Below are 17,090 nucleotides of genomic sequence, written 5' to 3' on the forward strand. Positions count from 1 at the left end.
TGTAAAACTATGTGTTATCACTCATAAGGCGTATCACTCATAAGGCCCTGTATAACTCTGGATATCTTCTGACAAACTGAAAAGGTCTGATTGAAATTCTCCTTGTGCCTCACACATTCAGTCTTGAGCTGCATACAAAGCATCCTTCACAAACAGAGTAACAAGGATCTGGAACACTCTCACTCCTAGTCTACGCACAACCCCGTGTCTTGCTAGCATTAAAAATGAACTCAAATCCCTATTATTATTCAAAAACTTTAGTTTAAGTCCGTTCCAAACTTAACTCCAGTTGTTTTCTGTGTCGCATTCACTGTATGGTAGTGGTGTGTGAAATTTGCGTACTTTACTTTTGGAATATTATGCAAAATTTCTGCAAAATTATGCTTAACTATGTAGAATATGATTCCTTCTTTTACTACTATATCTTAGCACAAAATGAGTCCTCTCTTAATTTTTGATACAAGGACTCATTCCATACTAAGTGAAAGAGCAGAAGGAACACAATTGATGTAAACAACACTTGCACTCGTTCCTGTTGTTTCCTCACTCCTGTGTTGTATTTTTACGTTGAATGTTGGCGTAATTACGCAACTGACATAATTGCACAATTTCGGCAATTTTATGTAAGAAGCATAACATGAAAGTTAAGTGAAATATGCCCAGGTAATGAAAAGGAAATACATTATTTATAAGGTTTCAGCTCCTGCAACCAGAGGGCAGTAAACTAAAGGTTGTGAATTCCCGGTAAGAAGAATTCAATTCCAGTGAGAGGAAAATGTTAGTAATAGGTAAGGCATGTCCCCTAGCGTGACAGTCTAGGGAAGCATATGACTGAGGCGGCGGATAAGAGTTATACTGCGGGACTACAGAAAGGAATTGAATAGGGAACGATTCCTTATTCCCTATTATGGTTTCATGACGTGGATGGCAGAGATTCACCTTTAGGCCTCAACACATCCTAGATGGTAGAAGGACTGCTAAGTGCGCTATTGCGGCATCATCGATTTCAACAATTCTTTAGCTCTCTGGTTGTTCTTACAAGAGGAGAGTTCCCTCTTCTCTGTCTCCGAATTGTTATCAGAGAGCACTTGTTAAGCCTCAGAATATATTTCACATACATTTCACGAATGTTTGGTCTGAATTTAGCCATCAGGTAAGTACAATTAGCTTACCAAGTATTCATTCTGTAACCCCCGCCAGTCCCATGAAAGGGCAATGACGAGTAAGATTGCCACCTGAAAAAACACTTCTCTATTCATTCACTGACCAGAATCTGACAAATGAGTTCCCATTTGTCAAACACCAACCTTCTCCACGATCCCATGAAACAGTGCCTGATCACATTTCTTGCATGTAAAAATCGTCTCATGTTTTTATCAAATTAACAACTTTTTCTGTTTATAGTTGGCCCTAAAGGAATCACCTATGATGAGTTAATACAAGTGAATATCAAGTGTGTTTTATATGTTTGTGTGGCCTTCCCGGACGGAAATGAGATGCTAAAAGTGAGGAAATGTGACCTGACTAGGGGTATGATAGTCCTGACAAAGTCTTCAGACTCAAAGGGGCTTAAAGGTTTAACTGAAACATATTGACTATTCAGAATGGTGGGATGATTGGGTCCTTTGACCACTGGGTTTCACTAAGCTTTTTAATCTTGTCAGAGCACCCCTAAGGAAAGTATTTATTAGGTCTTTGCTCACCCCAACAAGATATATATGTGGGAGGAGATAGGCCCGATGATGAAGCATGCCACGGACTGTGGATGAGGGCTTTTTTTGGACATAAGAGAGATCTTATCTTTCTTATAACAGAGTAAACACCGAGGGCTGGATTATGACCTTGGCCGAGGGGATTACTGTGTCCCAAATGTGATGGATATCCTGTCTGCCTTAATACAAGTTCCATAGGATGTAATGGAACTTGTAATACAGCAGGCGGGATATCCGTCACATTTGGGACAGTGTAATCCCCCCCACCAAGGTCGTAATCAGGCCCTGAATGGGTAAAAAATATCTCACCATACTTTTTGTGTGTTGAGAGTCAGTCACATGCCGGACATGTAAATTAATTGTCCTTCCCTAGTGGCCTTCCAGAGGCAGCAGCCTTCACCTCCTGCTCCCATAGGCCAGCCGGCGTCGGCCCAATCACAATGGGAGTGAACAAGCGGCGAATGAGGAAAGGGTTAAGGTGGGTGCCTTACCTGCAGTCGCACTTTTTAAAGAGCCGAGATTAGAGCACATAATGTATTCTCCCCACACACGAAGGAGCAATTAGTTCTAAACATGGCTTAATCAGTCACTGCGAGATTGATTTCTGGAAGCCTGGATCTGCCGGCTGCTGGCACTGAGCCAGGCTGGAGGCAGCCTCCAAACAAATGAACTGCAGAGAAGCGAGCCATTACATAATATGATATATGAGGCCCATAACTCACGCTACTGTTCATTAGTATTCCACTGTAAAGCGTCAGAAGAGGCAAACTTCTCAGACTCTTCAAAGCAACTTTACTCCTAGGGTTATTCTTTTGTTTCACACTTTCATTGATGCAACCTCCTCAGCCTGAAAGTGGGGGATGCTCGACATTTTTCTGTGCCCCAAGAGAGTGAAATAAAGGATTTGGCGATTCAAGAATCAGTGATGCCTCCAATTTGAGAGTGTTTAGGTGTGTGCATGTGTCTGTGTAAGTCAGGGAATAACTCAGGCCTTTGCATCCCCTGTGGCACGTGTAGGGGGGTGATGCAGGGGAGGGAACCAACCCTTATTGGCCCCCAATCCTTCTAGGGGGTCCCAATTCAACCCAAGGCCAGTGAATGACTGTGAGATAAGGGAAACTCAGGGGCCTCTCTTCACATTCTGCAGTGGTGCCACTGGTGCAAGTACATTCTATTATGCCATCGTGAACTAAAGTTGCACAAGGAAGGCTCGAAATCCCCTCTAAGCACGTGGGCGAGTTTTAATCCTTGGAATATCTCCACTACATTAGCAGCTTCCTAAAATGGAAGCCACGGCTAGCTTCCCACTGTGCCCAAACATGCTAGTTTCTCACCCTGTCCTCCACTACCTGCTTCTCACACTGCCCATCAATGCCAGCTTCTATCACTGCCCACTAGAGCTCTGTATCACTCTACCCATCAGTGCATAGTAAACCTTGTCAGGAGGGTGGCAACCAAATCTTCAGCTCCACGATAATTACATCTTTGCCTCAGCTATCTAGTGCAGGAGTCTGCCCCAGCCCTTCAAACTCTTGGCTGTTGGAATCGTCTCAAGATTCTATCTAGTAGTAGGAGTAGTATCTTTATGTATTTCCTGTAAATAATCTCCTCCTCTTTATCCATTCGTTAGGGCATTGTGTTTCAAATGTTTCTAGAGGGGAGCACCGTTCTTTTTGTAATAATGCTCTCTGTCTTCTAAAACATTATGGTTTACCATGAGAGTTCTTTGTTAGGTCAGAAAGTGGGGAGGTGGGGTTTGGTCATCAAGATGTTATGGGTGAAATAATAGCAATATCAAAGATATTGATACTCATATTAAAATATTTCTTATTTGCTTTCACAGAATTCCATCCGCCACAACCTGTCTCTGCACACCCGATTCATCCGGGTCCAGAATGAAGGCACTGGGAAGAGTTCTTGGTGGATGCTGAACCCTGAAGGGGGGAAAACCGGCAAGACGCCACGTCGACGTGCTGTGTCCATGGACAACAACAGCAAATTCCTGAGGATCAAAGGGAAAGCTAGCAAGAAGAAACAACTTCAGGCGGCGCAGGAGCGTGGTGACGATAGCCCAACGTCTCAGCACAGCAAGTGGTCTGAAAGCCCAACATCTCACGCGAGTGAGGAGTTTGATGTGTGGGCAGATTTTAGAACCAGGGCCAACTCTTCTGCCAGCACAATGAGTGGAAGGCTCTCTCCCATTATGGCCAACAATGAACCTGATGATCTTGAGGATGATGACGGAACCCCATCCTCCCCACTGATGTACCCAAGCCCTTCCAGCACTATGTCTCCTTCCTTAAACACAAGGTGCTCGGTGGAGTTACCAAGGCTTACAGATTTGACTGGTACCATTAACTTGAATGAAGGGCTGGGGGAGAGCCTTCTTGATGACTTACAGGACAACTATAATATCAGCCCTTCCCAGCAGCATACGGCAGGGACTTTAAGGCAGAGACCCTCCACCTATAGCTTCAGTTCCAAGTGCTCCTCTTTAGGTGCTGGCTCCAACACATACTTAGGAACCATCTACAGCCAGCCTGCGATGAACATGATGAGACGTTTGCCCATGCAAACCATACAAGAAAACAAGCAAGCAAATTTTCCACCAGTGAACTCATACAGGAATTCTTCACTGCAGGACTTGCTTTCCTCCATCTCTTATGCACACAAAGAGAGCATGACGCAGGCTGACACGTCCATGCCCCACCACAACAGTGCGGTGCCACCACGCAATCACAGACAGAATAGCATCATGTGTGGAAATGGGGAACAGGGTTTGTCCTCTTTTCCTGCTCATTCTGCAAACTTAATGAAGAGCCACCCTTTGTACCACCTATCACCATCCAACCATCATCACCACCATCATCACCCTACTGTCAGCAACAGTGCCTTACCCAACCCAATCAGCCTTATGAGCTTACCTAGTGACTCATGCAGCATGGCTGCCATGCCTCACCATGGGCCTCTCCACCCATACTTTAATAACCAGGGGTCGCACATGAGCTTACTGGAGTCACTGCAGGGTCCCTATCAAGGGGGTTACCACCCTCCAGTTCTAAGCCAGGACAAATTTCCAACAGACCTCGACCTGGACATGTTTAACGGCAGCTTGGAGTGTGACGTAGAGTCCATCATTCTCAACGACTTCATGGACAATGATGAGATGGACTTTAACTTTGACTCCGCCCTTCCACCACAGAACGGCATGAGCATGGCCACATTGCCCAGTGGCCCTCAGCCGATGAACCAGAGCTGGGTGCCTGGGTGAGGTGAAACACAGCCTCTCCACCACAAAGTCACCCAGGAGACATTTATCCATTTCTTTTCTGCCTTTATTTGTTAAGACAGGCTAGAGCCATCTGTTGAAACTTGACAACACTAAGCGTACAAGCACTCACAACCCATAGGAAGACATTTCTACGTGCATAGAGAGTCCTCTATCCATTCCAGGTGTACTGTGTGCTAGATCAGATATGTCAAAGCTGTGTACTGCAGGCTTGAAGTACTCAGATGTCTACTGTATAGCCCCACTCCGGCACTATTTCCAATAACAAAACAATAAAGTGAGATTGAACAGGCATCCCTCTCTTACATAAAGCTTGTAATCAAAGTAAAAGTGAAAATGGAAAGTTTCAGAACTTGTTTCGAGGGCTACCATGCTAAGGCTGTGAAGAAGTTGTTCAGTGGACACATTTTTAGTCTTAAAATTGTGCGTGATGTTCCAATGACCAACGACTATGGAAAGCACTTATTGCAGCTTGCTGGCTGCTGGATGGGCGAGAGCAAAGGCCTCATAATGCCACAGTCTCTGTTTTAGGGTGACATGCTGTTAGACCTCCTATGCCCACTGTAAGGTATTCACACTCATCACCTACTCTTTGAAAATCCAAAGTGGCTTTGCGATGTTTCTCTACTGGTCTAACTTAAGTAGCCAAAATATCTTAATTCCCAAAGGTAATTTTATTTACCACAATTTGTCTTTTCTGCCCATTCAAATGGGAAACATGCAGTAGTTGGCAAGCAATTAAACCCCTTGCAAAATATGTCTCAACTTAAACACACTTGTGTCAGATCTGGTCTGCCATTTCTAATTTGAATATCTGGGAATGAGGCACCCAAGAAACGTTAAAGGGGCCATCCAGTTTGAAAAAAAACAGTTTTCTTTAACCAAGCATGTCTTATGACATTATCCATTGGATGGCCGATTAAAAATATACAACCTTATCACAAATGAGAGCACGAACTGGCTCTGTATAAGAACACTGAAATCAAGCTGCTGACCGAGCCCAGGCATGACCTTGGTCAGCCATAAATTGCTCTGGTTCAATGGTCATCACCCGTTCTCAAAGAAGCAGAGGTTTCATTTAAGACTAGTTTTTCTGTCAGTGTGTCTGACATTCGCTAGCAAAGCCCCTTTGGACTCTGTGATGCTCGAGCTCACAGCATCATGCAGAGCCTTTGCCCACGTCGGCAGCCATATTGTTTACAACGGGTCTTCCTTGCTGATGCTGTCATACCTTGGCTTGGCAGATAGGATGAGTCCGTTTGAGCACATGCAAATTCAATATCTCATGAGGGAAAAGGAAACCTGTGTTTTTTTATTGCATTTTTAGACAGTAGAAGGCAGACCATGGATCTATATGCTTATCATTACATTTTGAGCAATAATGAGAAATAATTTTCAGAGACAGATATGCTCAGTGCAAGAATAGAACACGGACCACACTTTCTGAGTTACAGGCATGTATGTATGTCTCCTGGTGGCCGCCACTGACCAGAAGTGCAGCGGCTCAATAAAAATAATTATCACATGGTGCTGCATCTGGGTGGCCGGTGGAGCCAGCACAAGTCAGACACGCTATAAGGCTCAGACTGACAGAGTGACTGACTCTGTTCATGCCTTCCTTGACATCTGGAGAACCCTTCCAGTTTAGGCCAGCCACCTCTGCTCAAATGATGATTTAGTTGAGGGACACTGTTGTACTCCTCCAGTTCCAGTGGGTTACGTTGCCTGGCTCCCTTATGCAGATTGGTAAACACCATGCACAGCCCTAGTGAAAAGATTTATTCTCACGTCTGCACATCTGCAGTATGTTTTCAACACCACCCGAAGATGTATTTATAGATGGGGCAGTCCCGGACTGCAAGCAACTGGTGCACAGTTGAGCCATGCAATCTGCACCCCATTTGTTCATTGTAATTTGTTTGAATTTGATTCCTGGAAGTTAGTGCCTAATTTAACTTGCCCCCCCCCCCTAGAAGACCGGGTAGATTGTCTGTATATAGAGTGGCCACCCTTGCTCATAGAGTGCCTTGTACAAATGTTCGCCTCATCATCATTATCAAATTCTTCCTTTATAAAGTGCCACACTATCATTAAAGGGTAGAATATTGCAACATGTAATACAGAAAGACTACAAGCACTGCCTATCTGCTGGTACTAGGATAGCATAGGAAGCCATAACCAGAGCCCATGAGGAGAGAGGTGAGGATTTGGAGGGCGGCAAGAAAGTTGAGTGTGGTTAGGGGGAGCTATCATTGTAGGAGCACTTAGCAGTAACTCAGTGAGGAGCAGGCTCATCCCCCACTACCTGCCATTTCTAATGGAAGAGACTTAGCAATGGAGGGCAGAAAGTAAAAGAAAACACCTTTTGTTTTCACAATATTCTTTTTTTTTACTTTTTTGTAAAAACAATTGACATTAAGGCAAAGCAATGTGTCTTCAACTAAGAAATTAACGTTTCTCTTAAGGAACATTCATCTGGTTTATTTTCGGTAATGTTCTTCTGGTTGAAGTATGTTTTCTCCCTCATGTGCAGCCCTTCCCGTCTTGTTTTTCTATATTTTTGTAACACAAAGCAGCCCCCCACAGACTTAGCATGTGCTTTCAGTAGAGTGTTAAGAGGGATATTGTCATATTTGGCAGATTTTAGGCTCTATGAAAAAATGAAAACCGAAAAGTCAGAGTTTAAAATATGTATTTTTTGAAAGCGATAAAAAAATGTCTGTCCTTAGTTATGAGTATGTATGTATGTATAGGGAGCTTGTAAGAGAGTGCACTCAGGAGTGGCAGTGACAAAGTACAATTATTGAAAAGTGTCTCCCAGAATATTCACGTAACCAGTTTGGTGATAATGCAAATTCCCTTTTGGAAGGAGCGTGACAGATTGTTTAAGCTAGAGGTGGACTCGCCAATAGACAGAGTGGAAGATATTTCGACAGGGTGGTGTCTCTAGTAGGTCAGTAGGCTTGAGCGGGGTGAGTTTGATGTCATGAGGAGCCATTCCTACTAGCCTATTCATAGGCACTGGCCTGTCGAACTTCTGCAAATTCTGTATGCATCAGTCTGCATCTTCCATGTGGTGCTTGGATCAACACCCATGCACAACTGCAATGTCACATTCATCTGCTCAGTGCTTTTCTTTAACTGGTAGTTCCTTGAATGGGGCTTCACAGAGTTCTTGAGACTAATAAGCTAAAAGTGGCCTTATCAGGTGGACGGCAACAAAACTGTCTTCTTGCTTGCGGTGCGCCCCTGCTCTGTTCCGCTCTACCGTAGAAACGTATTTCAAGCTCTCAAACCCGATTGAAACAGGTACAAGCAAGGGTTGACTTCCTTAGCAAGACATTGATACAGGTTCAGCAATTATTGTTTACATTCTTTTATTCATGTACAGATTTTAATATATATATTATATATACAATGTTTCTTGAATGCTTTTTTATTTAAATAGTTTAAATTAATTTTATACATTCAGATTAATTGCTTTTCAACATGCGTATCTACAAAAATGGGTGTACAAAAAAGAAAAAGCTGGGTTGAGCCCTGGGGATTCTTAGGACTGTTACACCACCTGACCCCTAGGGAGAGACTATTGATTCATAAAAAAAACAAAATGGCTGCAGAAGAAACTGGATATCAAGATCTTCGTTTACTATGGTTTTAAGGCATTGTTTCTGGTAACCATATCCCAAGGCAACTCCATCAGCAAAATTTTCCAGATGAAATTATTGTCACAAAGCATACCCATTATTATCCTTATCTCCAGCAGAGGTGAAGTTGGTAGTAGGGCATTTGTGAGGTTGACTGGCAGGTTGGCACCACAGTATGGTAGGAGGAGGTCAGGGTTGTTAGATGTCAATCATTGCAGCCTTTTTAGATTTCTATTCAGGAAAGGCTTCCTTCCCTCCCTAACGCCAACTTACCACTTGAGGCATGCTCATCCCTTTTGCACTTTGCCTGCTAAGACACTTTGGGCCTGATTACAACTTTGGAGGAGGTGTTAATCCGTCCCAAATGTGACGGATATACCACCAGCCGTATTACGAGTTCCATATGATATAATGGACTCGTAATACGGCTGGTGGTATATCCATAACTTTACCGTCACTTTTGGGACGGATTAACACCTCATCCAAAGTTGTAATCAGGCCCTTTGTGTACTCTGACGGAAAAGGCCCATGCCTAGCTCTCCCCACATCAATACCTCAGACTTTGAAGACCCCTTCCCACTGACTGTTGTTGTTTTCAAGTGGTGAGACGAGGGCATCGCCATCATTCCCAGCATTGTTGGGTCATGCCGAACCTGCTCTCAATGGCTAAAAAAAATCCTAAAGTAGAAACCTGGACTATTGGTCACTGGTGAACGTCGCTCAGCTTTATGCTTTTTTTTCCTTTCTGCAGTCTTTAACCTCTTAAATCATTGAGTCATAAAATATAGATTTCTGGCACAACTGTTTTCTGTCCCTTTAGCATCTCCCACCTCATCTTCGTAATCTGCCTCTGCCTACCATGCTCAACACCCATGTGTCTCACACACACTCAAATTTTTATCACCACTAGTCAACCTCAAATCCATCTCTGACTTTTTAAACAGCCTGGTCCTTCAGAGGCATGAAGTTTGACTGACTGAGGGTCAGGGGACTTCCCTCTTGAATAAGCCCTTTTGTTCCAGATTAAATAAGCAATTCTAGAGGTCTGGTTCTGAATGTGCTCCAGGAAGCACCTCTATTTGCCCTGGAAGAGGTGCATCCTTCCTCGGTCATGTAACTTTCACTGTTGCCTCCTTGTCTATCAGTTAACGCCTGAGCTGTAGGGGTTGGGCTTCTTTCATAGTGGCTATCATACCAAGAGATGTAGCTATCTATAGTGCAGAAGGTGCAATGCCACTGCCAGGAGTGTGAGGGACCCTCTGCAACCTAATTCTAGCTTTCTTAACTGCCTAATCAGGCATGGGAGACCATTTTCCTTGCATGCATTAGAGCCCATGGCACTTTTGCTATGCCACCGCATCATACATCCGCGCCACATAGCTGCCTCTGCTCCAGTCCATCCAAGCTGTTGCAGCGCCCACTCATCTAGAAAAGTTTTTATTTCACCATGTGCCAGCAGTCCAGCTGGGTTATGTAAGTCACGTAGTAGAGGATACTCTGTTGGTCACAGATACATACTCTGTCCTCTGCATTTGCTCGCTGACATTTTCTGAAAGCTGCAACAATTAACAAAATTACAACATCTGACATGCAATTTTGAGAGGTTATGGTCATATGCACTAACAGCAGGTCGCAAATAGTGGGAGCAGCCTGTGCACTGAATGTGTGCAGCGAACTCGATGGCTGCCACCTCAGGAGCAGCTGTTGTGAGTTCATTGTTGCGGCAGAAGTACATATGTGGCCTATACAAAAAGTCCTACTTTGTCTAACTCAAAGTATACGAGGGAGCGGACATTAATTACGTATTACGCTAGTTTCGTGTGAAGCAGTAACGACCAGGGGGTTTTCTTGGTATGTGATGCCCTGGTCAAAGAGTGGCTCTGAATCCGTAGGGTTTTAATTACCGGCTAAGAAGTAAACCTTAAACCATTACTGCTTCCAGAAACTTTTTTTTATTTAATATTATTTTTTACGTTTTCTACTGCATGCATGGGCACTATTTGTCCGGATTCCCTAGGGCAATTGGAATTCGAAGTCTTCTAGCCAATCAGGATGCGAGTTACTAATCCCAGTGTTCTAAGCCGTGCGCCATAGGCTCATACACCCAGAGCAAGACAATGACGCATCATCTGAACTAGCCCGCCCAACCCCGCATTCCTGCCCAGCCCACAGCACATGGTCTGCGGCAAACCCTGTACACTATTACAGAGCAAAGACAAGAATACGGTGAATGTTGCAGAATTACTGATCCAACTGTTATCTTCTTAATGTCTTTTTTTACCCCCACCCATTAATTTATAAATGTACAGACTGGGGCTTTTCAGTTAACATGAGTTGCGATGGGCTGTTTATCTCACCGTGCATCTGTCATGTGCGATGTAAACTACTTGATTGTGCTGTTATAGTTTGTGTAAGTGACGACGTAAGGAACTGTGTATAGTGCATTGTACAGCATATTTTCATGAATAAATTTGTTTTAAATATGGCCTGTTGCCTGCGATTTTTGAAAAAGTGGGAGAAGAGGTTGGAGGGTGGAGGCTAACATTCTGGGAGCAATCGAAACATGAAAGAATAACTTTTGGATCCACCAGCAAATACTTAACAAATAAGGTCAACTGGTGGTTATTGAGCACACATGTGGTCAACTGGAACATAAGAACAAAATCCAGGTATCTATTGCCAGCGCAGACATATACGCTCTGGCCTCGAGTGGCACATAACAAACATATACTGAGGGACAAAAAAATAAAAATTGGATCAGCCATGACATGAAGAAAACAATATAGTGTACACTCTATTAGTATGAGTGTCTGGAAGTATGGTTGACTAGTGCAGGAACACCATCCAAAGGACCAATATAAAGAAAAACATAGTAGGTTGACGTTCCTTTATGTATCCATCTACTAAAACAATGATTACGGTAACTAAAGGTAGGGCTAATTACAACAGTGGCTTACACCCTCCTCGCATTTCCCTCGAAATTAACAGCTATTTGTTAGACTACAATGTACTACATAGAGGCACATTTCTAACCTACCACAACACACCCCACAAGTGGAGGTCAGATTAGCATTTGGCCTCCTTACACTGACCTTGGAGTGCAAATCATTTTCTATCAAATACCATTACCAAGTTTTAAACGTGAAAGCAGACTCACTAAATTCAGTGTTGTAAGCAATTTATAACCAGGAGACCAGCCCATGGACGAGCTAGCTGCGCACTGCCATTTAAGACCTACACCTATCTCCGGACCATTACTCTAGATTAAGCTCCTTTCTGGTCCTAAAAACTCTGTTAAAACAAATGCAGCTCATACCTAGTATGAAGGTAAAAAGGCAAAATAAAAGTAAAGGCACACTTTGACCATATGTTTTAACCTTATGATAGGGTGACCAGACGTCCAGGATAGCTCCGGACAGTTCCGGTTTTTAGAGGATTGTCTAGGTGTCTGGATGCTTTTGTTCATTTTACATAAATGTTCAGGTTTTTCGGGCAAAGGTCAGGTCAACTTACAAACGCTTTTATTCATTTGAAATAAATGTCCCCTTTTCGAGACAAAGGTCAGGTCAACCTGCGAATCAGAAGTGAAAGGTATGCCCTCCTTTCACATGGTGTGTGTGTGTATGTGAGCGAGAGAGAGAGAGAAAGAAAAACTGGTCACCCCACCTTATGAGACTAATCAAAAGCAGCCTATGCAACCAAGACACTGAGCAGGTCTTGCAGAAATCTCATCTTGCATGCACGATTTAGGGTCCTGACATCAGTGAACATAGAGCAACATGGAGGGCACCGTCGACACTCAACACGGTTTGTAGGTTCTGTAATTACGGAAGAACATTGATGGCACATTTGCTTTGCTGCTGCCCGAAGTTTTTTCTCCATGATGCACTTTACTTAAGGCAATGTTCCTGAAAAACAGAGTCCCAACCATGATCGTCAATTCACCAATATGCCAGGGGTAGCGGAATTGACATCCTGCGCCATTTGACCTTCAATTTCACTCGCATACCCATGCATACACACATTCTCACGAAAACACTCTTCCCTCAAGCACGCTCACAACATACATTTAAAAGCATTTTTTTTACTTATCTTATTTGCCACTTAGCAGCTCCCTCCTTGCCCTGCTAGGAGTCCTGCCCCCCATTCTCATGGACCTTGTGAAAGGCAGGGTCCATTTAACCGCCCAGTCCGCCTCCTTGATGTGCGTACCTCATAAGGTGCCACAATACTTTCATACACGCTCACAAAGTTCTTTGACAAACGAATCCCCTTTCTTGTGTATTTTGGGATTTGAGAGGTTCGCACCCCACCACCCCCCAAAAAAAGAAGTGTGTTTTGGCTTGGAGGGGCTGTATATCCCCACAGCCAGCTAGCAGGTAGAGAGAACATCTCTAGTACTAACTGCACTTGAAAGTCAGGTTAGCTTTATGATGTTCTTCCTAGTCAGTACTTAAACAGACAATGTAATCCAAGTATGTGAAATGGAAGTAATCCAGGCCAAGTAGGCTATGCCCATTAGCCTCTAGAAGATGGCAGGCGCCTTCTATAAATTATTTGCACTTCGAAAGTGGCCATCTGGGATGGAAAATGCAGCTTTCTCCTTTACATAAACCTTTAGGGCAATATGTCATTAACCTGAAGTCAAATGTGCTAGTAAAAGGGCAACCTCAATTTTTCATGACCTCAACAGTTCTGGGTATTATGCCAGTGTCTGTCTTCCTGATTGGTAATAATGAGAGCTCTGTAGCTCACACAAGACCAGATCAAATGGACTGGGTCTGCATATATAAACTGCTGTCATGATAAACTGCCAATCAGGACCCTAAATAACAAATCCCCTCAGCATCAGAGTTCAGGGTACCTGGTTGCATGATCTACAATCACAAAATGTTTCTTGTAGGTAGATTTATGGTCTAGCGCAGTGGTTCCCAACCTTTTGATTTCTGTGGACCCCCACTTTAACATTAATGGAACCCAGGGACCCCCTCTGAATCATCATGGGAATCCGGGGACCCCTGTCTGAGTCATTACAGGAAGCTGGGGACCTAATTTGTCAATATTTGTTAATATTTTTCAATTTTCCAGGCTCTCGCGGACCCCCTAAGAAGGCTTTGCGGACCCCCAGGGGTCCCCGGACCACAGGTTGGGAACCACTGGTCTAGCGGTTCGAGGCTGTCCAGTCCCAACTTTTCAAAAGAGTTTGCTGCCTCCCATTTGAATACACAAGCTAGTGGTGTTCTAGGACCACACCAACATTTATCTACATTTTGGATACCATTACCCAACTCTTTCTTAGAGTTTCCATTTGGATGGGGGAAGGCTGTTCTCCTGAGGACGTTTTCTGTAGTCTCTTGTGGGTGTGTTTATCAGCTTCTGTCGCAAACCCTCTGGTGTCTTCAGCTTTAAATAGGCAAAACAATGACATAAGTCCCCCAATTACTTAGGGTGTACTCTGTAACAAGTACAATTTAAGCTTTTCATTAAAGTTTACTGGATTACCTTTAATGAATCAACTTAGAGAGTTCAGGACTAAATCTAACCGAGCCTCGCAAGTCTAATTACTCTTATTTCTAATGTCCCTAACACTTCTCATGTATAACTCTGCGGTCAAGATAAACCTCTTAGATGATTATTTTTCACGTGGGCATAATCAGCCTATTTTCTTTGGTCATCAATCTACAGTGCATAGGAACTGTCCACCATAACATCCCAGTAGTCTTTCATATCATGATGCAAGATGCATCTAATCCCAAACCAGAAAACAAATATAAGCTATAATTTCATTTCATAAACTATGTAAACCTTCATTTTAAATAAGGGGCTCAGAATGTGTATAATTGCATTGTTTATTTACACTTCCCTGACCTGTGGGATGCCGAATCAAATTATTTTATTGGCCCCACCAGGGTTATTTTGCCTAGTGCCAGTCTCTCTTCTCTTTCCTACATTTGGCATTTAAAATCTTTTGTGGCATGGATGTTATTTTTGTTAGTTCTTCAAAGGCCATCCTATTTGCTTTAAACTGCATGCTAATCCCCTTTTCTCAATTTACAACCTGTTTGATCATACGTTTTGGGGGGTGATTCTTATGGGCGAGGTAACATTATGAGAGGGAATGAGGGTCTTGACCTGTATGGGGTTCTCTGAAGCCTCCTTCTCTTCATATTCATTCTTGTGATCCTCATAATCTCTGACCTTCACTGGGTCTACCTGTCTGACTACCCTTTCCGAGCTCTAATGTTTAGCTTGAGCTCCACCATTACATTTAGAGCCATGAATGAAATTTGACTATCTCCACACCTTGCAAAGACCTGGAACATCTACTCCAAATCTCCACTGCCCCAAAAACATTTAGGAGAAGACATTGGGAGGAACGTTACTCCATTTATTAAAACGCTAACCTGAAAGTTGTCCATTTCATTAAGTCCCTGGCAGCTATTCTGGTACTAAGAGGGGGCATTTACACATGCTAAAGATAAGTTCCCACAACAGGCTTCCCAGAAGGACTCTAGAAATGCCATCTAATAATTCTTTGAATATCTTTCTCTTGTGGTGGGGATTGCTGGGGCTGAAGATATTTTCTGCAGCTTAGAGTGCCTGGCTTTATTCTTATACCCTTGCACATAACACGGTGAGGGCTATAACCAAATGGGAAGATCCTTGTTTGAGGGTAGAACGAGGGCACCTGGACTATTGCCCCTACCACTCCTGCTGCTAAGAGGAAGCATATTACGAAGCCAGTGGCAGTAAGCTTGTGGAAGTCTCCTTTTCTATAGCAGAGGCTGAGGAATGACCAGCATCTCTGGTGTCAGGTTAATATGACAGAAGAAGGGAAAGGGAATGGAGCAAGTCATAGAGTTGCAGATTGAAAGAAAGACTTCCTCCACTCAATATACTCAAGATGTGGGATGGAAGTGCTGGGTAAAAATGGCCAGAAGTTTCCCAAGTAGTTTATCTGGATCCCCTTAGAAGCAGGCTTTATGAAGCACCACACACACCTGACACCAATGGCACCCAGCAAGTCAGCAATCTCCTCAATCCACATGAGACTCAAACCTAAATGGAAGCAGATGGGAATACATGAAAGATGTATTCCTTTCTGTACACTCTGGAGGAGCAACATTAGGGGCCATGCTCTGGTTCTTCCCCTGGTTGTAAACGTGTCAGTGAGAATAAAACATGAGAGACATTTTCAATTTCAGAATTCTAGCAAAGCAAAGGAATCACAAACAGGTGTATATCTTGGGACCTATGAATTACAGAGGCTGAAATAACTCTATTAAAATCTATGGAAGTGCCATTGCCAGGAGAACCAGAAATATACTACACAGACTCAAGCAATTGAAGACAAGTTAGACATGTTACAGCAAAGTGAAGGGACTGAAGCTGGCAGTTTCAAAAATACATGTTCAGATTGCAGCATTAGAATAACACTAAGGCCCATATTTATACTTTTTTAGCGCCACATTACGCCGCTTTTTGACGCAAACTTACAAAATACAATTGTATTTTGTAAGTTTGCGCCATTTTTGCGTCAACATGCGGGGCAAATGCAGAGCTAAAAAAGTATAAATATGGGCCTAAGTATACAAAAAAAACTGACTTGGGTGACAGTGAGGAATTAAAAAAGTGGGGAAATGGATAAGAGGATGGAGCATGTAGAAGATTAGAACATGCAGAGACAGTAAGAATTTTGGATGATCCACCTACATGTTCCTTTGAGGTCTAAGGGGAAGTAATTGAAGTAGTACTTCTGAATCTAGTTGAGATGCAGGGTGATGACAAACACCTGTTTGTACATCATGTGTATTAAATCCATAAGAGACAGCCAACTTATGGACTCTCAGGGTGGTACGGTGATTAACTGATTGAGTTCACACAGTTTACTGATCACTTTTGCTCTCTGATCTCAACTCAAATACTTGGTGGAGATCGCTAAATTGTACTGCTGGTCCTCTGCTGGATGGTCAGTGGTGGGACTTCTGAAAAACCTAGTGGGCCTCTTCCCTAACAATAAATGAGACTGTTAGTAATTTTTGCAGATCTTAAACTTCATCATAAGTGAAGGTGCCCAGTTTTCATGTAGTGTGAGCTTCACAATGTAGGACAAGCTCATCAGATCATTGAGGTGATATCAAAGGAGAGGAACAACATCAGGTGATGGAGTATGCCACTCAAAGGCTACTGCAGGATATGTTGGTTGTTTCCTTCACGTCACTGCCTCTATGGGAAACTTTCAGTGATTTTGTTTCTCCCATAGTCAGGACACACATATTAAAGGCTGAAAAGGCTTTCATGGCCTTAGGTGGTGCCAAATCGGAATTTTAATGAAGGAGGGGGAGGTGCTGTCTTTTCCAGACTAGTATGGGTACTTTAGCCCTTTCTTCTTAGGGCTCTTAGAAAAGATCTGTCTTTTTTAATGCTGCTTGCAAAAATTCC

At 43.3% G+C, this 17,090-nt stretch overlaps 1 protein-coding gene across 1 annotated transcript in view; it reads left to right on the plus strand.

Annotated features, from left to right (window-relative positions):
• The window catches only part of FOXO6 (forkhead box O6), a 236,490-nt gene extending 225,357 nt beyond the window's left edge, over positions 1 to 11,133 (plus strand). The window contains exon 2 of the mRNA XM_069224889.1: positions 3,556 to 11,133. Coding sequence (XP_069080990.1) covers positions 3,556 to 4,983 — 1,428 coding nt within the window. The 3' untranslated portion in view covers positions 4,984 to 11,133. The remainder of the gene's footprint in view (positions 1 to 3,555) is intronic.
• Positions 11,134 to 17,090: the final 5,957 nt, after the last annotated feature.

Source organism: Pleurodeles waltl, chromosome 3_1 (genome assembly GCF_031143425.1).
Source record: "Pleurodeles waltl isolate 20211129_DDA chromosome 3_1, aPleWal1.hap1.20221129, whole genome shotgun sequence".
In the NCBI taxonomy this organism is placed as follows: domain Eukaryota; kingdom Metazoa; phylum Chordata; class Amphibia; order Caudata; family Salamandridae; genus Pleurodeles; species Pleurodeles waltl.